The sequence below is a fragment of the Lissotriton helveticus genome, chromosome 3_1 (assembly GCF_964261635.1).
Source record: "Lissotriton helveticus chromosome 3_1, aLisHel1.1, whole genome shotgun sequence".
NCBI classification, from domain to species: Eukaryota; Metazoa; Chordata; class Amphibia; order Caudata; family Salamandridae; genus Lissotriton; species Lissotriton helveticus.
This window is the reverse complement of record NC_136061.1, coordinates 1,367,013,766-1,367,036,043: the sequence shown is the minus strand read 5'-3', so window position 1 is coordinate 1,367,036,043 and position 22,278 is coordinate 1,367,013,766. Positions and strand designations below refer to the sequence as shown.

General features: G+C 44.8%; 1 protein-coding gene across 2 annotated transcripts in view; it reads right to left on the bottom strand.

Annotated features, from left to right (window-relative positions):
* The window catches only part of SLC35F5 (solute carrier family 35 member F5), a 786,684-nt gene that overhangs the window by 316,846 nt on the left and 447,560 nt on the right, over window positions 1-22,278 (bottom strand). For both annotated transcript variants that reach the window (XM_078682012.1, XM_078682011.1), the window contains one exon: window positions 6,422-6,526. In XM_078682012.1, coding sequence (XP_078538138.1) covers window positions 6,422-6,526 — 105 coding nt within the window. The remainder of the gene's footprint in view (window positions 1-6,421; window positions 6,527-22,278) is intronic.

Sequence of the window (22,278 nt, the reverse complement as noted above, 5' to 3'; positions counted from 1 at the left end):
TAGGATTAGTACGAAGAACCACTTTATTATGGTGCATTTGTAGAAAAGGTTCTGGAATGGTGAATGCTTGTAGTTCACTAACTCTTTTTAGAGAAGTAATAGCTACAAGCAAAGCTACTTTCCGCGTTAGGAATTGCAGTTCACATTTATGTAATGGTTCAAAGGGAGGTCCCATTAACCGTGTGAGAACAATTTTTAAATTCCACACTGGTGAAGGTGGTGTTCTGTGTGGAATTATACTTTTGAGGCCCTCCATAAAAGCTTTTATGGCGGGTACTCTAAAGAGTGATAGATGTTGTCTATTTTGTAAGTATGCTGCAATGGCAGCAAGGTGCAGTCTAATAGACTTGTATGCCAAGTTACATCTTTGGAGGTGTAGTAAGTATCCTATGATGCGTTGAATAGACACATCTAAGGGATTGATTTGGTTGTTTTGACAGTATATTACAAATCGTTTCCACTTAGCTGCACAGCATGCTCTAGTATTGGGACGTCTAGCCCCTTTAATAACATTCATACAGTCAGAGGGAGGTTGAGGTAACCAAACTCTATGACTTCAGGAGCCAGATCGCTAGGTTGATCTGAGCTGGGTCCGGGTGTCTGATCTCTACATGGTTCTGCGTTAGTAGGTGTGGAGACAGGTAAAGTTTTTGGTATAGTACCACAGAAAGTTGTAGCAGTGTGGTGTACCACGGTTGTCTGGCCCAAGTTGGAGCCACTAGAATGAGTGTCAGGGAATGTTGTTGTAGTGTGCGTACCACTAGCGGAATTAGTGGGAGAGGTGGAAAGGCGTACGGAAATTTGCCGGACCAGTTCATCCATATCCCATTGCCTTAGGAACGCGGGTGTGGATATCTGCGGCGAAGTTTGGGCATTTTGCGTTTTCTTGGGTGGCGAAGAGGTCTATCTGAGGTTGTCCCCACAGTTGAAAGAACGGTTGACCAACTTGTGGATGAAGTTCCCACTGGTGGATCTGCTGTGTCTGCCGACTTAGCAGATCTGCTATGGTGTTTTGTACTACTGGAACATGTTGGGCTAAGAGAAAGATGTTTAGCGGTATAGACAATCTCCATATCGGCTGTGCTAACTGAGAGAGCTGCAGAGAGTGTGCCCCCCCCCTTGTTTGTTTGTGTAGTACATGGCTGTCATATTGTCTGTGTGAACTAAGACTGCCTTGTTTGATACTTGCTTTTGGAATGCTTTTAGGGCTAGAAATATAGCTAGTAACTCCAAGTGGTTGATGTGGAGTAACTTTTGTTGTGGTGTCCACCTGCCTTGCATGGTGTGATGCAGTAGGAGAGCTCCCCAGCCGGAGAGTGATACGTCCGCTGTCATGACTATTTGATGAACTGGCTCTAGGAAAGGTCAGCCCTTGGAAAGGTTTTTGGTGTTCCACCATTGCCAAGAGCGATGTGTCCGACTGTCTACCAACACTAGGTCTGTTAATTAACCTTGAGCCTGGTTCCATGGACGTGCTAAACACTCCTGAAGTGGACGCATTTGTAGTCTTGCATGAGGTACTATGAATATGCAAAATGCCATCATTCCTATGAGTTGCATGAACACTCGAGCTGGAAGGGAGTGTTGTGGTTGGAATTTCGTTAGAAGAGTTTGTACACTTGTTATCCTGGCGGGAGAAGGATAAGCTAGTGCTAATTCGGTGTTTATTGTGGCACCGAGATATTGTTGTACATGGGATGGTTGCAGATGAGACTTGGTGTGGTTTACTGTGAAGCCCAGGTTGTGCAGTAGTTGAATAGTGGTGTGAGTGTTTTGTACACACTGTGTGTATGAGCTGGCTTTTATGAGCCAGTCGTCTAGATATGGGAAGACATGAATGTGCTGTCTTCTTAGGTGTGCTGCTACTACTGCTAGGCATTTGGTAAACACCCTTGGCGCTGTTGTGACTCCGAATGGGAGTACTTTGAATTGATAGTGCTGACCGTCTAGCACAAATCTGAGGTACTTTCTGTGCGCTCTGTGGATAGGAATGTGGAATTAGGCGTCCTTGAGATCTATAGTGGCAAGGAAGTCGTTTTGTAACAGCAGAGGATGGACCTGCTGGAGTGTGACCATATGAAAGTGGTCTGATTGTATGTACAGGTTTTAAGGGTCTGAGGTCTAAAATAGGTCCTTCGTTGGAATTAGAAAGTACAGGGAGTACTCTCCTCTGTTTTTCTGATGCAGTGGAACTAATTCTATTGCATTTTTCTTGAGAAGGGCTATTACCTCTTGTCTGAGCAGTATCAAATGTTCTTGTGACATTGGACACTGTTTGGGTGGGTAGATGTTAGTTCTAGACAGTAACCTGACTGAATTATTTGCTGCACCCACCTGTCTGATGTGATGTTTGTCCAGGCTGGCAGGTATTGTTGTAGCCTTCCCCTGACTGGAGTGGAATGTGGTGGGGGAAGGGGAGGGAAGTCATTGGGCAGGGGTGGAGGCAGAGCGGGAGTTGTTTGTTTTGCCACTGCCCTTATTGTGGTTACCTCGGTAACCGCCTCTTTCGTAGCACCTACTAAAGGTGGATTGTGTGGGGGCTTTGTACGAAGTTGGGGGGCTGTCTGAAGAGTATCCCCTGTTGGTGCCTCTGTAAGATGAGCAGCGAAAGGAGTGACTGGGAGCTTGCGACTGCAAGGCTCCCATAGATTTGGCTGTGTCCGTATCTTTTTTCATTTTTTCAAGGGATACGTGTACATAATTGCCCCAAATAAGTGTTGCTCACCAAAATGTTGGTTGAGTATGGCACTTTGTACTTCAGGCTTGAACCCTGAGATGAGTAGCCAAGCGTGTCTACATAATAGGACACTGGTATTCATTGCCCTTGAGGCAGTGTCTGATGCATCTAGTGCACAACAAATAGAGGTATTTGTGATGTGTTTACCCTCTTGTATAAGCTCATTTGCCCTGGTTTTATATTTGTCGGGTAGGTACTGCATTATTGATTCTAATTCATCATAATGTGCCCTGTCGTATCTTGCTAATAATGCTTGGGTATTGGCAATACGCCATATGTTTTCTGCCTGTGACGTGGTTCTTTTACCTAACGCGTCAAGGAGCTTAGACTCGATCTGGTGGAGGAGCTTCGTCTGATGTTTGCGAATTTGCTCTCTTGCGTGCATTAGATACTACAAGGCACTCTAATGGTGAAGGCCCTTTAATGTAGACTGGATCTGAAGGGGCAGCTTTATATTTTTTCCCAATCGTGGGTTAATGATTCGAGCTCTCACTGGGTCTTTGAAGGCTTCTGGAGCATGCTTAATAACCCCTTTAAGCATGGGTAAAATTGACGTGGATCTCTGTGCGTTGTCAAAGGTATCCATTAGGAAGTCTTCGTCTACGGGGGGTTCAGTATGTAGGTCGACCCCATGGTATTGTGCAGCCCTTTGTACTAGTTGATGAAACCCCATAGTGTCTTCTGGTGGGGAACGCCTAGAGGGATATATGTCGTCTTGAGGGACACATTAGGGACGTCTAGGGTGCTATGACCATCCCATGGGTCAGGTGAGCCTGGAGGACTAGAAGGATCTGGAGGCTCACTATCTGCACCACCTTCTGTGTCATTAGAGGTGTCATCCTTGTTATCATCATCTGGTGTAGGGGAGTGATGTGGCAGGGGAGTAGGCGGTGAGGGTATATGAGGAAGAGGAGAGGGAGGAAGAGGAGAAGGTATTCTTAGAGGAGAGGTTGCAATGTCCTTTTTAGGATGAGGAGCAGGTGTAGGCGTGTCCAATGGTAGTTTTTTAGAACTTAGAGTTAGTCGACCAGTCTTTGGATCTTATACTAAATTCTTTTGTGCAGGGTCTGGATGAAATAATTCCTCTGCTGGAGGGCGATCTTTTGGCGTCGATGTTTGAGCATCTTTCGGCTTTGGAACTTGTTGTTGGACAGTGTCTTTAGCCGATGGAGCCTTTTTTGGTTCTGATGTTTTTTTCGGTTCCAATGAAGTTTTTTGGCTCCGAAGGTTTTGTCGGCTTCGATGTTTTTCCAGCTCCGATGGTTTTTTCAGGTCCGAATGTTTTTTCGGCTCCGAGGGTATTTTCGACTCCAAAGCATGGGAGTCGGCCGAGTGTGGTTTCGGTGCCGAGGAGGGTGCACTAGTTTTCGTCGCCGAGTGTTTAGTTGCCGGTGTGGAGGAAGAAGATGGTGTCTTTTTCGGTGGCTGTTGGTATTCACTGGCACCTGAGGCAGGCTGACTCGAGTGGGAGTCGCCTGAAGGCTTGGTAGGCTTCTTTGCCGAGCTCGAAGGCGGGGCATGGGAAGCAGTGTCTCGGTGTGCACCCGAGGGCGAGGGTGTGACCAAAGCCTTTTTGGAAGGTGTGGAGGCAGGGTCGACGTTCTTACTTACGACCCTCTGTGCCGGAGTGATGTCCTTGACTTCGGAATCTTCTGCCTCGGAGTTGCTGTAGACTCTGTGTTCTTGCTCCTGTTCTGGGATGTCGACGCCTTCTTGGAAGATGTCGTCTGGGATCGAAGCTGACGAGCGAGCCATTGTTCTTCGAGCTCATCGGTCCCGAATCGTCTTCTTGGAGCAGAAAGAGGCACAAGCCGAACAGTCTCTGGCCTCGTGCCCCGGTGAGAGGCAAAGGTTACACACCTCATGTAGATCGGTGTGGGGAAACTTTGACCCACATTGAAGACACGTTTTAAATGGCGTCCTTTCCATGAGCTGCGAGTCGAGGCCTAGGTGGGCCCGAAGACCTTTGTCAACGACCGGAAACGAAGACTTTGGAATTGGAGATTAGCGCCGACTGGAAATGCGTTCGAAACGATATCGATGAAGTTGTGATGATTGCCCACCGAAGGAAATCGGTTCCAACGCGGAGAGGAGGAAACACATCCAAGCCCGGAGGCGGAAAAAAACAAATCTGGGGATGAAGCCGATGCCCATGCGCAGTATGATCCAAAGAAGGAGTCACCTATCCCGTGACTTCCAAAGACTTTCCAGGACAAAAACAAACTGCAAACATCCGGGCCCAACACTAGGGGGCCATCTATGCACAGTGTGTAATCTGCAGCTCATTTGCCTCAAACAAATAGTTTTCCTCAAGGAGGGGCCTCTTCCCCTTTGCAGCTGCCTCTCAGGAAAGCCTCAATCCCGGCCTCAACCGTACATTTCTAAATGCCGACAGAGGGGTTGAATTTCTGTATTCACTGGTCCAGTTTGCTTAGAGTTACCCCTGCCCTGCTTTGCTTGATTTAGATGAGAATTTCCCTTACAATTTGTTGGCTCTCCACGAAACGTTTGTGAATTTGGCTGCAGAATGTAAGGTATTTGATGTATGAAATGTTTGGAAGAAACTTATATTTAGGGAACCTTTGCTTGGTTTGATCGTTTAAGTGAGTCCTCACCCGGTGATATGGGTCAGCTGTCCTGATGCACTGAAGACTGGAAGACAGCAATATAAAGAATCATTTACTGTGGATTCACAAAAAAAAGTTCATTGTTTTGGATTTTATGTTGTTGCTTCTGTAATTTATGGCGGTACTTTATCATTTTTATATATCACAGTGGTTCCAGGACCTTACTAGGGTTCTTTCTCTTTTTTATTGTTTTGTCGTTCGAACTTTAAACTTTTATTTGGTACGTAATCTTAATGAAAGTAGTTCATTAATACCAATACAATATAAATAATCAATCCAGTAAAGAGAGCATTTTGAGTCTTAGTTCCACTAATCAAGAGCCACTTTTTTAGAATGCTGGGTACAACTGCATTACAAAAGTGTGGGACAGGGCAACACTTAGTGGTGAGATAGTACAAGCATTTGCAATGCAATCGGTCTCGCAATCTGCGAGAGTTTGAGCTATTGGCATTATAAATAACAATGCCTTTTATTTAAATGTTTTGAAAACCTGTAAGCGGTGAGTAAACATGCAGTTTTTTGCTTATAGTACTTGCTTGCCAGAAGCAAGGGTGCCAGCAAAAGAGGCGCAGTTACTGCCAGCCTTGCTTCTCATAAGCAACGACTATAAGGACAAATTACGTGTGTACACACCGCTTGCAGGATTTCAAAACACATAAAGAAAAGGCATTGCCATTTACAATGCCAATACCTCAAACTCTTGCAAATGCGAGACCTATTGCATTGCAAATGCTAGTTATTATTTCCTTTCTGAAAAGAAAAGGTTTACGGGAGTTTTTACTTTAGGCATACAACCTCGGAGAGGAAAGAACGCAATCCCATATATTTTGTTTAGACCATTTATTTCACATCAAAATACTCTTAAGACGGATAGGTGTGGAATTTCGCTCCATTTTTTGTTCAGATATTATAATTTCTGAACTAGTTCATTTGATTTTGATGCAAGATTTGTGATGTGATCAGTTTGACATACTTTTGGACTTGCATTGATATGAATGCAACACAAAAACACTTCTTTGAGATACAGGAAATACATTTACAAGACTATTATTCTTACCAAAGAACATTGGTATGTCCAGCTTATCTTCTCGGTCTACTTTCCTCTTAATCATTACAATATAGACAGCATAAAGCATTGCTCCAACTAAAGACCACAAGGAACCTAAAACAAAGAATCTAGGTTAAAATAAATATATCTTTTAAAAACATTCTAAGACAAATCTCTTCACTGTTAAAATCAATGCTGAAATATTCTCCATTTCTAAACAACATGGAATAGTAACGACCAAGAAGACATGCTCAACAAGTATATACATTTGAGATGGTTCCCCGTCATCCTTCCCCAGGGTAGAAAAGCAACTTGCCCACCTTTGTTTATACAATGTACCTAAATAACTACAGTATAAGAATGAAAATCTACTTGAGCTCAATATTGGCAAATCTAGAATGAGAACTGAAATCAATAAGTGATATTAGTAGATCTGATCATTACACTAGCAACTTTTCTGTCAACAATTGTAAACAGGCAAAATCTACAAATGCAGTAAATGTGGAGTGGGTTCTCTGACTCACAAATGTCCTTTATGTCTCTATGTATGCTTTTTCTTGCATGTCCATCCTTCTGGAAATCACATATCCTAATTTCAACAGATTAATTATTAAAAGATATTCAAATCACTCACTAAACATCATTTATAAGGTCTGGGGCTAGAGATCGCATTAGCTGTCTCTCCAGACTTATGTAATGAATACTATACACTAAATTGATATATATTGCATACAGAAGGGGTTTTTGTTTCACCACCCTTCAGCCATTGCTCAAGCGCCGGTCACACATTGAGACCTCCGACAAGCAGTATATATAGAGTAAGGCATGGGCTAAGCCCTTTTTAACTTTTGATTTATTCACAGCGTCAGTCACATTTTTAAAACAGCCCATAGGAAAATCATTGGATGATTAGAGAGTCAGTAAAACTGACTGACAGCATTTAGCCCTTTCACAGTCATGTTCGCATAAGGGGCAGTGAAGTAAAGCTACAAATTAGCTCCTCTGAAAGCACAACAGCTCCCTTCACACCATACTCCATTAGGTTGTGTGGGTTAGACCCGACGTAAGGGACTCGGGGACGTGCTTACCTGTTGGTAGGCCCTCTGTAGTCAAGGGCACTAATGCCGATGCACGTCAACTTCTGGCCCTGAGGGTGAGCAATACTGAGCCATGTGTTCTGCACCATAGTGGTAATGATGTTGCTAATGTTTTTCAAACAGGTCCTCAAAAGAGACAGTAAGCGTTGAGTAAAGTGTACATTAAAAACTTTTAAAGTCAATTAAGATTTTGAAAAAACAGTCCTCTCTCAAATTGTAGAATTTTATGTTGATTACAGAGTTTATTATCATACCAAAATGGCCTCTACATTTTCCCCACAGGGTTTGTCTGGTGCAGGTCATGTCTTCCAGTAGAAGAGTCCTTACTATGTTTTCACGAAGCAAGTCGACTCAGTATATAGTCTGTCTCTTTAAAAGGAGAGTCGTTCTGCTGGAAATTATGGGATAATGCTTTACAGCTTGGTATACATTTACGTATCTACTGTACAATATTCTAAGAAAGACCGAATGAGTGATTGCTAGATAGGAAGGAAGCTCAATTGCTATTAGGTATTATTACGTTTAATTTGCATTGAGTGCTTTAATTTCATACTTTTGATTAAGAATTATTGCTGCTATTTCACAGTGTGATGCCACCTTTATTATAACAAGCATTGGCAATGCCAATCGGCCTGGCATGTTGTATGGTAATGTGGAGAATTCCAAGTACATAGCATGGAAATAGATATGTATTTGTGTGGAAGCAAAGAAATATAGAATAATATTGGTGTAAGGTAAAAGGTCAGGAGACAGTTGCACTATCAAGCCAGGCCTAAAAACCTATGTAGGTTAATGACTGCTTTCCTACCATCTGTGCTGCAGCCAAAGAAAAACAACATCAATTATCTAGTTATCTTAGAAACTTTGATAGCATTACAAAGTAATGTGTGTGCCCCTGAAAGTTCAACCTCTGGCAGATGGACAAATAAACAAAAGGATCTCAGCTGTGTGGAGGGCATGTACATTTTTGTGGAAGCACACAACTCCTTCCCAATCAAAACATCTACTCCTGGTTCCCAACATGTGGACGGAGCCAAAGTCCCTCTCTAGTGACGCTCACATCATTGTCTGGCGACAGCTTCGCTGTCAAGTCAGGCCAGAACAAATAGGAAGTCAAAGCTAAATGGCAATAAGTAGCATTCTAAACAGTTTTTAAATTAGCAGGTGTATCCAAAGACGTCTTCCAAGTATGCAAACTTTGTAAAGTTTTGATGCGGGTTCATACTTGTTAAAACTTTGGTGTTTTAAGTGTTCTAATAAAACATGCTCTTAATACAAAGAGATTTTGCTGATTATTGCAGTAATTGCTCATTTATGCTGAAGTGGTAGGTCTGAAATAAGAACCAGGGCTTACAATAAACACACATACACTTGCAAGGAATGTCATTACAAAAAGACCTCCACTGAGATGCAGAATAAAACGTCAGTCATACAGCTCCTCCACTGGATGAGTCTGAGTGCGTAACATATCATGAGCTATTTTCACCATCAGCTTCTTACGCTTGCTGGCACTTTGGTCCTTACTTTCAGGTTTATTACCTTAACTGACCAAACGATAAAAGGCACCTAGGTACAGTCTGACTAGATCCAGGCGCACAGTGTGCACCTATGCGTATCACACAAGTAGTGCAAACCAAGCGCACTAATTCCTTCTAGAATATATGAAACACATCTTTGTCACCACTTCAATGCTACCTGGTGGGTGGTGAGAGGGAACGTAATGAAAATGTGAGAATAAAGGCAGATTAAAAAGTGCTGGAAATAAATACAAGAAATGAGACAAAATAAATACATCAGTGCCAGAGCAGAGGCGTTTATTTTCCACTCACTCAGTCCCAGCTCCCATTGAATAAGCAGTCTGTCAATGATACGCTGTGTATATATATCATGAATGAGGTTCTTGTGTTTCACAAGGTGAAATGTATCGCAAAGCCTCGCCTACATTTAAACTTAGCACATGTAATCATATTAACTTTCAATGAACTTTCTCATTCAACAATAGAAGTAACGGCTTATCTGAGATTGTAGAAGAAGGTGACCTTGCGGTGTTTGATTTTTTTTACATTTGTGTAACCTCCTCTTCGTCAAAAGCAGCCAAATAAGCGTAGTGTCGTAACTGAAAGATATCCTCTTATAGGAAGGAGTCAGGTAGGCAGTTCATGTAGATTAAAAGCTGCAGGTTTATTGAAAAAGTTATAGCTTACGTTACAAGTTACATAGTAAATACCCCACCAGGAGCAGCATCCTCACTGCTCAGCCCACTCTAACTGACCCTCCTCCAGGCACTCATCAACATTCCATGACATCACACATTGGCTGAGCAGCAGGAAACAGAGAATCTAAGGAGAAGATGCATTACAACTAACAGCGGGTAATAACACATCTCCTTCCCTTAGAAAAATAATAAAACTACAACAGGGCTAATGGAAACACAACAGAGCCGTACAGGACTCTGCCTTACATAAGTCCTAAAAGTGGTTCAACCCTGTAAATGATTCAGGCAGGTCAAATAACAAAACCTTCACCACTTGCCTCCCTGCCGTGCACACTCACCTAACCAGGGACATACAATTAACGCACCCGCTACTGCACACTCATGCATATTGGCAGGACCAAGGTAATATAGATGCCCTCAACTGCACACTCCCATTGCATGCAACACATATTTAAAAACATTCAACTCACAAAATCACTCACTGGAACTAAATAAACACATACTGTGGCAGCAAAATCAGCATGACAACCAAAAAACAAAAAGTATGGCAGGGAACACCAAGTTCTCCACTTTGCTAAGGGACATCTCACCCGAAATACACACACAACCCTGGCGTAGATTCAATACTTAAAGACCCATCACAATTCTCTAGGTGCTCAGTTCAAAGTCACACCGTAAATGTATCAGAGAGACCCCAATGTAATTAAACAGTTTAACTTGTCCTTATTTTAATCCGGCGGTGCAGTTTGGCTTCAAATAACGCCATACGCCACTTTCCTGTAATCAATAACTTTGATGCTGCTGCCAATGACTCCCGCATAGCGTTGACTCACAGTTGAAATGCGCTCTAGTCTTTAGCTGCCACGTCGATTGTCGCTCTGAGGTATTCCCAGGCAACACTGATCACAACCTGGGCAAGGACAGGATTCTGTTCCCTCACCCCTAGGAACTCGCGTTTGGATTTCCCACTGATGACAAAAGGATAGAGTTCATATCCAATTGCTCGTGTCTCCACGATGACAGCATAGGGTAAATCTCGCTTACTGGCTGATCACGAGCCCTTGGCAAACATGTTCCCATGACAATACACTTATTAGGTGACGGTCCACGCCTCCAAATAACAGTACATTAAGTCATTTGCGTGCCTGGGCTCACAGTAAATCAATGGTAAACACTCAGTCTTCGCGCTAACAACAACACGCTGTACGAGCCAGTACACGCTGTACGAGCCAGCCTCCCAAATTAGGTGTCACACGCTACCCTCCTCGGTTATACTCACAGCCAAATTAACTCACCTCCTGGAATGCAGACTGCAAACCACTCTACTCCATAGATTAGAGCAACTTTGTATGTTGTCCAGCTAAGTACATGCAAAGTTCAGCAGGCCACTTCTTCAGTATTCGTAGTCCCTTTAATATCAAACCAATTAGATACGAATCCGACACCGTTACTACCAAGCACAGAAGGACTGGCTCAAAAACAGTGGCTGATTGGCAGCGCCTATGTTCATCTGTGTACAGTCAAGTAGACCACTCTCTTAGTCTGCAGGCTGTCTGATGGAAAAGACACTGGTGGGTTTCAGGGAGTCTACTTGTCCTCTTCTTAAATCTCTTTACCTCTCCTGCGCCTTCAATGTTCCTTCACTTCTTTGTTTCATGAGTTTCATTATGTGTAGGTAACTTTCCAGATCGCCGGTAGTGTTTTAATCGAAATATACTCTCCTGTAGGCAGGAATCAGGTAGCCAGTTCATGTACATTAGCAAGCTGTAGGTTTATTGAGGCCGTTATAGCATAGGTTACAGGTTATATAGTAAATACCAAAACAAAGAGAGGAGTATCCCCAATGAAGATATAGAACAGACTTGTCTGGAGGGTGAGTTTTCTGGCAAGAAGGAGAGCATTCATCCTTTTGTTTAAAACCCCTCACTCACCAACCTAGTGGTGACATGCTTCATCATCGGGGTCCACCCTGGCGGCCTAGCGCCACCAGGATGTGCTTCGACACCTGTACTACAGTGGAGCGGGTTGTGACTGTGGGTGCAAAAAAAATTAATGTTAAAAATTGTCATGGTTGTACTCAAAAATATAATTTTTATTATGGAGCAACTGAACAATATTAAAATGAGTGATGGGCGAGATCCTGGTAGGGGAGTTACGACCAAGAGATCTCTATATGTGTATGTGTTGGTTGGTCAACATGTTTCTACCAATAGGGCGTTCGCCCGGTATTCTTCAGGACCAAAAACAGGTGGACAGAAGGTGTGTGCCCCCTAAAAAGCACACCCTTTCGTGATCCCCTGTTTACCTCTTGGCAAATAGCCAGTGGTATTTATGCTCAATAAAATGAAGGAGCCCGTGAAAAAGTGAAAAAAGAGACCTGTGGGGAGAAGAAAGGTAAACAAAATTAAGTTACACTCTTGCTTACTCTCCTGTAACGTCGTGTAGTGTCTCTGTGATGTGAAGTATCATGCCAATAGGTCTATCCCTCCAGCTGAATCAATACCGTGGTGATGGAGTGTCCAAGTGGGAAATTATTCAACATCTGTACTGATCAATCAGTGCGTGCGTTTTAGCATGCAATATGATTATAGCACTTATGATTCATATCATTCATATCATCAAGTGCATGCATTAGGGGATGCATTTCGTCTGCCGCTATGGTAGGTAGTCAATAACTAAGCCCCCTAAGGGAGAATTTACCCTATGGTCAATATCTCCGACTAAGGAGAAACTGTAGCAAACTTACTGACTACAAAACCCAGGCGAAAGACCTCACGAAGAAACTAGCCAACCGAGGATACCCCGAGAAAATCACCAAGAGATGCCAAAAGCGAGCTAGGAATCAACCTCGACAAGCTCTCCTTGAGGACACACCCAAGAACGAGGAGGACATCCCACTCACATGTGTTACCACATATAATGCGGTGTCTAACCAGGTGAGCAAAAGTATCAGGAAACACTGGTCCATACTGCATACTGGAAACTACAAGTGGGACAATCCGCTTTTCTCCTACAAGAAAGCACGTAGCTTGAAAGACACTTTGGTCAATACCAGACCAAAAACAATAACAACAACAACAAACCCAACAATTACAAATATGTGGGGTCTACCACCAGTCACAGGACATTCCAGATGTGGTGACTGCAGTGTCTGCCACCTTACCAACAACACCAAAACTTCTGAACCTAGAACAAGGGAAAGTCTGGCAACAGAGGTCGCACACTAATTGCAATAGTACCTTTGTCATCTATCTGATCAAATGTAGCTGTGACAAGCCCTACATATGAATGACCACACGAAAAGTGAAACAACGGATATCAGAACACCGGAGCACAATTAGATGCAAAGAAAACAATACCAGGCTCACAGATCACTTCCTCACAGCACATCACACTCCTAATGATATGAGGTGGACTGTGATCGAGCAAATCCAGCCAGGTCCCAATGCACGGGCACGTCTTTTTGAAAAGGAGCAGCGTTGGATCTATAGACTTTCCACCCACAAGGTCGGCCTTAACGATAATATTCCGTGGAACTCAGTACTGAAATAATATCTGTACCTCTATCTAGGAACAGTTGACTATCTGAATTATCTCCCTCTGGCGAATGGCGCCTAATACACTGATATTTGTCCCTCTGACATGCAATACCGTGATGTGGCGATTATACTGTTACCACTCCCTACTCTTAGTGTACATTTCAACCCCCTTGGGGATGTCCACTTCTTGACATCACCCCAACTGACTAGGCAACATACTATAGCGCCTTGCCAGACCAGCACTAACATGTGAGGAGTTACTTTGCCCCTCAGCACACCCTACCTCGACTGCCAGTGCACTTTTCCTATTTAATAGCGCTTGCCTAACTATATATGTAACTCACCTACACATTATTTGTGCCTTTATATCTGCAGCGCATTACCACTTATCATTCTCTCAGCACTGATGCGCACGTCAGCACGCCATTGCGCGCTGATAGCCCCGCCCCCATTAAAGACGTGGCCACGCCCACCCCGGAAGCGGCCGACGCCTTTTCAGAGCGACCGCTCCTCACGGCAGTCACTAGCCGTGCAGAGGTCGATAGGAGTAGGTTTGACTCGGTCCCTTCAACCAAGCAACTGTGAGTAAACACATCTTCTGTCCTAGGATCTGGACCGAGTGCCGGAAATCGCGGGGGAATTTTCCTTCGTAAACCGGGCATCCCTGAAAGCGGCTTGCTTTTTACTATCTCCACTTTCTCGCCATTACAGAATATGTTGTCCTTGCGTTAAAGAGCCTACGCCCTGCCCGTTGAAGCATCATAGAGTCCATAATTTAGTAAGCCTCAGCCCACGCCATACAGCATTAGCGTATTCCTTATTGTTACATGTGTGTGTGTCTTGTATGTCAATACACAGTTATTCACGCTATGAATGAATGTAGCGCACCCGCTGTACCACTATGCCTCTAGTCACTTTGCTATGTATATAAGCACTACCAAATAGCAAGCCCACAGTTATTGACTACCTACCATAGCGGCAGACGAAATGCATCCCCTAATGCATGCACTTGATGATATGAATGATATGAATCATAAGTGCTATAATCATATTGCATGCTAAAACGCATGCACTGATTGATCAGTACAGATGTTGAATAATTTCCCACTTGGACACTCCATCACCACGGTATTGATTCAGCTGGAGGGATAGACCTATTGGCATGATACTTCACATCACAGAGACACTACACGACGTTACAGGAGAGTAAGCAAGAGTGTAACTTAATTTTGTTTACCTTTCTTCTCCCAACAGGTCTCTTTTTTCACTTTTTCACGTGCTCCTTCATTTTATTGAGCATAAATACCACTGGCTATTTGCCAAGAGGTACACAGGGGATCACGAAAGGGTGTGCTTTTTAGGGGGCACACACCTTCTGTCCACCTGTTTTTGGTCCTGAAGAATACCGGGCGAACGCCCTATTGGTAGAAACATGTTGACCAACCAACACATACACATATAGAGATCTCTTGGTCGTAACTCCCCTACCAGGATCTCGCCCATCACTCATTTTAATATTGTTCAGTTGCTCCATAATAAAAATTATATTTTTGAGTACAACCAGGACAATTTTTAACATTAATTTTTTTTGCACCCACAGTCACAACCCGCTCCACTGTAGTACAGGTGTCGAAGCACATCCTGGTGGCGCTAGGCCGCCAGGGTGGACCCCGATGATGAAGCATGTCACCACTAGGTTGGTGAGTGAGGGGTTTTAAACAAAAGGATGAATGCTCTCCTTCTTGCCAGAAAACTCACCCTCCAGACAAGTCTGTTCTATATCTTCATTGGGGATACTCCTCTCTTTGTTTTGATACAATTCCTCCCAGGGGAATAGGAGTTATCTCAGGTTCACCTGTGAGTGAACAAACTCCCTTACTCTCTCTTTGATTGTATTATATAGTAAATACCCCACCAAGAGCAGCATCCTCACTGCTCAGCCCACTCTAACTGACACTCCTCCAGGCAATCATCAACATTCAATGACATCACACACTGGCTGAACAGCAGGGAATAGAGAATCTATGGAGAGGATTCATTACAACTAAAAGAACATTATAACACATGCCTTTTCCCTTATTATGACAAGCATGCATAATTTGACATTGCGCCCTGCACTGGAGGCCCCCTTTTAGCGCCAACACCCTCTTGCTGTGGTTGTTGCATACGTTTCTAGCAAAAAAGAATTCTGAGGGCACCAAATCAAAAATAATTATGAGCTTTTATTTCAACTTAAATTAAAGTTAACAGTTTGTAACCCAATTTACCAATGTGTCGTTTATGGAATTCATTCACTTTCTCAAGGCGTGCACTCTGCCAGAATTGTTCTTAGCATATACCATGGAAGATTTACTGCCTTTTTTATGGGTTACCCATTTACTGTTCAAGACGAACGTGGCTGGATGTTTTATAGTTGCTCCTTTTGCTCCTTTGCCATTCCTTATGGACACCTCAAGCATACACCTTGGCTGGTGATATGATGCCCATTCCTATGGGCAGCTCCTCTGCAGCGAATTGGATCACTCCTTAGGCATACACTATAGATTCTTTCTATGACATTCTACAGTGAACTCATCAGAATATATACAATGGCTGGTTGTATAACACCCATTCTTATGTGTGCCTTTCTACCACTTCTGGGTGGACTCTTCAGATAATACATCATGAACGTCTGAATAATGTCCATTCCTACGAGTTTTTTCTCTGTCACTTCTGTTTTAGGTTCACTCCACATGCTTGAATCGTTTGAAGGTGGCACCTCCCATGCCTACCACTCTTCACCTCGGTCTACTTCATATGCTCCTTGCTCAATGTTGTGTAAACAAATGACACCATGTCAGGTATCTATTGGGGTTCTCACACTTCTCTCCTAAACGATACAAATCCTAATCAACAAATATGTAGACAAAGTAAAGCTACACAGAAAGTACAAACAACATTTGCAACACTGCACTCACACACTTTGTGCCCCTTCATTTGAAAAAGTCCTCTTTCACTATTCTTTGCTTAATGTAATGCCAGGGTGCAGCAACAAATCATAAAAGCACACCTGTAGTCGTCACACACAGCATCAAAGCACTACGAATAGAGGCAACAAAACAGACACACACTATGCCCTCCAATGAACTCTCATAGAGAAGTGTGTTACCTTCTGCAAAAGTACTTCGGTGCCTTAGCTACCAGGGATATGAACAATACAAATGCAATCTCAATGCAATACAAAGGAATATTCCAAGCAACAAAGGTCCTTAAAGCATTGGCAAGAAAGCCAGCAGCAAATTCATAATTAGCCATAGTACATGCATATCAAAATAAGGGGCGAGGAATTTGAGGTATCAATGTAGTAACGAACAGCAAGGTGGGCAATGGCATAGTTAAAAGAAGACTTAAAAACAAAGTAATCAAATGCCTATCTGCTGTAAGAGCCCAGATTGCAGGATCAAAAAACAAAGGCATACTTCTTGGCATACTTCTTGGCATACACCCTGAAAAAGTGGGGAGTTCTCTGCACTGTCAATTTTGCCTGGTTCATTACAGTACGTTTAGAAGTGCTGATATGTGTCAATTAAGGGTGCCAAGTCATTGCAAATATTTGCGAATATCCACAAAGTTAGGTATAAGTGTGTGAGCATTCATGCCATTCGCATGTCATTTTCCAGGCTACCTTTCGGATACTCCCCTGAATGTTGACAGCAACTCTTGCATGTGCTACTTGTGAACTCAGCAGAACACTTATGCACAAAATAAGCTTTCTGGCTTTAACATTTGGGGGGGAGACTGAAGAGAACTGAACACTCTAGTTACAGGTCAATGACTTCACACTTTTTATTGCCGGCAGTGGAGAGGTTCTTCAGGTCATCCAATTCAATGCATTGTCAGAGTCCTTATGAAGTTGTCGTCCTCGAAGGTCTTGTTCATGGACATGGCAATTGCCCTTCCTGACAGACATGTTGTGCGTTGCACCAAAGGTGTTGTCTAATTTTGATCAGCTTCAAGTGGTGGTCAACTCACTTCTCTGTCTCTATCCCGATTCACAGGGGAAGAAGTGCTACAACTTTTAGATTGAGAGATTATGAAATGTCTTAGCTGGGCAGAAACACACCAGTTACGACTAGACTATCCTTTCTGACTATCATTTAAGGGGTAGAAAAAATAATTCCTTATTAAGACGTGCTCGGCAACTCATTATGGCAGCCACGTTCTCTTCCAGATATGCAGGTCTTTGGGTAGTTACTGTAGCCTGGTACAGGATAATTAGAACCCCATGGGTGTACCAATGGGGATGGAAGGTGCCACAGAGTGCTGCTGTTAAAGGTCTACAAGTTCTGGACAGAACTGTTTCCCCCTATTTAGTGTGGCAACGAAGAAGCAAACATCAGGCTGTCATGAAAAACAATTGGAGACAGTTTATTAACCTGCCCCTCCCAGCTACACCTTCATTTCAGAACGGGCCTGTGGTACAAGGGTGGGTGCAGCCTGACACAACAACACCGCAAGCAGTCTGGCTTGAGGTGGCCGAGTTGCAGAAAGCTTGAGCCAGACTCGAGCCTGAGACCTGGCTCAGCTCGATGTCCCGTTGGAGTCTCGACGCCATAACGAGCTGAGCTTTCATGCTTCTGTCTGCCACCCTCGCTCTACCATCAAGCACAAAGAGGTCAAAACAAAGCACTAATAATTGAAGTACAAAAGGAGAGACAAAGGGGTACCTATATAGTGGCTGAACAAAGTTAAACCTGAGTTGGATTTGGCTGAAATATGTTGATACAAACAGATAGGGTATAGGAGACATAGTCACTCTGATATACCAGCATAATCTTAATCCTGCCAAGTGGGGCCCATATATTAAAGATACTGGCCCACATGCATCAAGCATTTTTGCAGTCGCAGACGGTGCGATTCCTTAAAATCGGCCGTTTGCGAATGCAAAAGTGCTTGTTGGGATGCATCATGCCATTTTAGAAGTCGCATCTTTTTACGATTTCTAAAATTGCGTTAGCATTTAAGAAATCGCAATTGTGCGATTTCTTAAATGCTATGCATCATTATAGAAAAATATGCGTTTTTTAAAATTGGAAGTGCAAATTACCACGAAGTTCAACTTCGTGGTAAATTGCGAAATTGATTAAAAATGCACAAAAATTCATTTTTTAAACTGTAAAGGTACACACACACATGTCCTTAGGACATGTGTGTATGTAACTTATGCTGCAAAGTACATTTCAGGGGTGCATGTGGGGGTCCTTTGGACCCCCCCCATGAAATTTTCTAAGTGCCACTCGCAATTTCCATTGACTCCTATGGGCCTTTTGGCCCATAGGAATCAATGGGAATTGCGAAAATTAAGTTAAGAAATCGGTATTTCTTTGGTATTCGGTAAAAAATGCGATTTTTACCGAATCCCACAAGAATACCGAAAATATTGATGCATATCATTTTGCATTTCTTAATTTGCGATTCCTTATTTTTCGCAAATTAAGAAATGCAAAAAGACACAATGATGCATGTGGGCCACTGAGCGTTGGTCTGGCCCAGGATGTGTCAGCAGCCAAATGATGAAGCATGGCACTATTGGTGGGGGAGGGAAATCTTAACAACCTAGTGGGTTTTCAACTATGAAAAAAGTTTTTTATCTCCCTTTCCTTCCTTTTTAGGTCGAGCAGACCTACCCTCAATGCGTGAGCATTGATGGTGTCTACTTCAGACCTAATGTTACCTGTATTTAGGAATGTGGACAGCAATGTGCCACGCGCTTTTCCTTTCCAGTTTTCACCGCGGGAGCGCACGTCTGAGCCGCGCTTGCGCAGAGTAACTCACAGCCCTTGCTCACACACAGACACAGGCAGCCCCCACCCCTCTGCATGCACGCACACACACACCCACACAGGCGCGCGCATGCACACGCAGGCACACACATACAGGCACACGGCACACAGCACACATACAGGCACACGGCACACAGCCCCCCCCCCCTCCCTCCCCTCCCTTTAACTCACCGGAGTCGGACTCGGGCTCGCACCATCTGTTAAGGGAGCCCCGCAAAGCACTCGAGGTCCTCTGGCACTCTCCCAAAAAACGGAGCTCTCCCCATAGGCATGGGGGCCCCGCAGTCTCCCCGCTGGTCTTCACCCGGGCCCCCTCCTGGGACCCGGGACTTCATGCGGCACTTCTCTTCTCCGGGCTCGCGCTCCGACCGGAAAACGAAACTGAAGAGTGGCGCGCATGCGCAGGCAGCCCCCGCCCTCCCACTCCTCACAGGCCGGCGAAAAGCTGATGGTAGCGCAGGACTGGTTTTTATTTTATTATTTTCTGTTACCACATCTATTTGGAAAAGCATCCGTTTCAATGTCCCAAGATGAGATTGTGTTGTTTTGTAGTGTTATAAGGCGTTAGTGGCGTGGTCCCCTCTTTTGTGGCGAGTTTTGCTGTGCAGTGTGCTGTTTTGCTGTGTTGTACCATGTTATGTCCAGCACTCATGCATCAAAAAAGTGCATTTATTTCACTGTACAGCCAGACCCCCCCCCCCCCCTCCCCGACTCCCTCCATCAACAGGGCTCTGGTCCCTGCTGTGGCCTGTAAGGAAGGGCCCAAGGCAGCGTGGCAGATGGGAGTACAGCCGTGCTCTTACAAGAGGAAAACGCTACACAAACAAACGCTTTCGATTTTCAGGACAGTTTAGCACAGAAGAATCAATGACGCTCATTAAAGCGGAAGAAACGAAGAACCTTTTAGGCCCCGACCTATCCTTGGGACTGAAGCAAGGGCGTAGGAATCTCGGGGGAGGAAGCGTCAGCACTGGGTCATTTCGACTGACATTCACTGGAGTGACACATGCAGTTCCTTCCCAACTATTAGTTTGTGCTCTAGAAATCCCAACTAGGCATCGGTGAAATTTCTGTTCTGCCCGCGCATAATTTCGGTCATTTCGTGATATGCTTTTGATGTGAAATTCCTGAAATTAGCCTGTTGATTCATATTGCGTAATTAAGTGCTCTTGGCAAATATTTATCGTGAGTGCCTGGGAACAACGGGAAAGAACAGAATGCAAGAAACTGCTGTTTGCAGTGCTTGTGTTTTTATATTTTAGCACGGAATACATCCACGCATATAGCAGTTCAGTATAGCACCGATTTTGCATTTACAATACAATACAATACAATTTATGAAGCACACGGCTGCCTCCCAAGAGACACATAAGTATGCAAAATTTCAGTAAAATTGTGAATTATTTTAAAAAATGCAAATTACAAATATTTTGCATACTCCTAATTGCAATCCAAACAGACAAAAATGTAGAATTAAACATATGGCGAGCAAGATCGCCACTGTACACTATTTTAATGTCAGAGTCATTAGTCTGCCTCACACACACACACACTGCGCTGCCTCACACACACACTGCGCTGCCTCACACACACACTGCGCTGCCTCACACACACACTGCGCTGCCTCACACACACACACTGCACTGCCACACACACACACTGCACTGCCTCACACACACACTGCGCTGCCTCACACACACACTGCGCTGCCTCACACACACACACTGCGCTGCCTCGCGCACACACTGCGCTGCCACACACACACACTGCACTGCCTCACACACACACACATCGCTGCCTCACACACACACACTGCGCTGCCTCACACACATACACTGCGCTGCCTCACACACACTGCGCTGCCTCACATACACACACTGCGCTGCCTCACAAACACACACTGCGCTGCCTCACACACACTGCGCTGCCTCACACACACACTGCGCTGCCTCGCGCACACACTGCGCTGCCACACACACACACTGCACTGCCTCACACACACACACATCGCTGCCTCACACACACACACTGCGCTGCCTTACACACATACATTGCGCTGCCTCACACACACTGCGCTGCCTCACATACACACACTGCGCTGCCTCACAAACACACACTGCGCTGCCTCACACACACACACACTGCACTGCCTCACACAAACACTGCGCTGCCTCACACACACACTGCGCTGCCTCACACACACACTGCGCTGCCTCACACACACACACTATGCTGCCTCACACACACACACACTGCGCTGCCTCACACACACACTGCGCTGCCTCACACATACACACTGCGCTGTCACACAGTATGTAGTCGCACACTGCTGTGTGTCACTCACACTGTCCTATCACACACACTGCACTGTGAGACACAAACTGCACTCTGAGACACACACTGCACTGCCTCACACACACACTGCGCTGCATCACACACACACTGCCATGATACACACTGTGCTGCCTCACACACTGCCTTGCCTCACACACACACTGCCTTGCCTCACACACACACTGCCCTGCCTCACACACACAATGCGCTGCCACACACACATTGCGCTGCCTCACACACACACTGTGCTGCCTCAACACACACACACTGCGCTGCTTCACACACACTGCGCTGCATCACACACACACTGCACTGCCTCACACACACACTGCGCTGCATCACACACACACTGCCATGATACACACTGTGCTGCCTCACACACTGCCTTGCCTCACACACACACTGCCTTGCCTCACACACACACACTGCCCTGCCTCACACACACAATGCGCTGCCTCACACACACACTGCGCTGCTTCACACACACACTGCGCTGCTTCACACACACACTGCGCTGCATCATACACACACACTGCAATGCCTCACACCCACACTGTGCTGCCTCACACCCACTGTGATGCATCACACCCACACTGCGCTGCCTCACACACACACTGAGCTGCCTCACACACACACACACTGCGCTGCCTCACACACACACACACACTGCGCTGCCTCACACACGCACACACTGCGCTGCCTCACACACACACACACACACTGCGGTGCCTCACACACACACACACACACAGTGCTGCCTCACACACACACAGTGCTGCCTCACACACACACACACACTGCCTCACACACACACACTGCGCTGCCACACACACTGCGCTGCCTCCCACACACCCACACT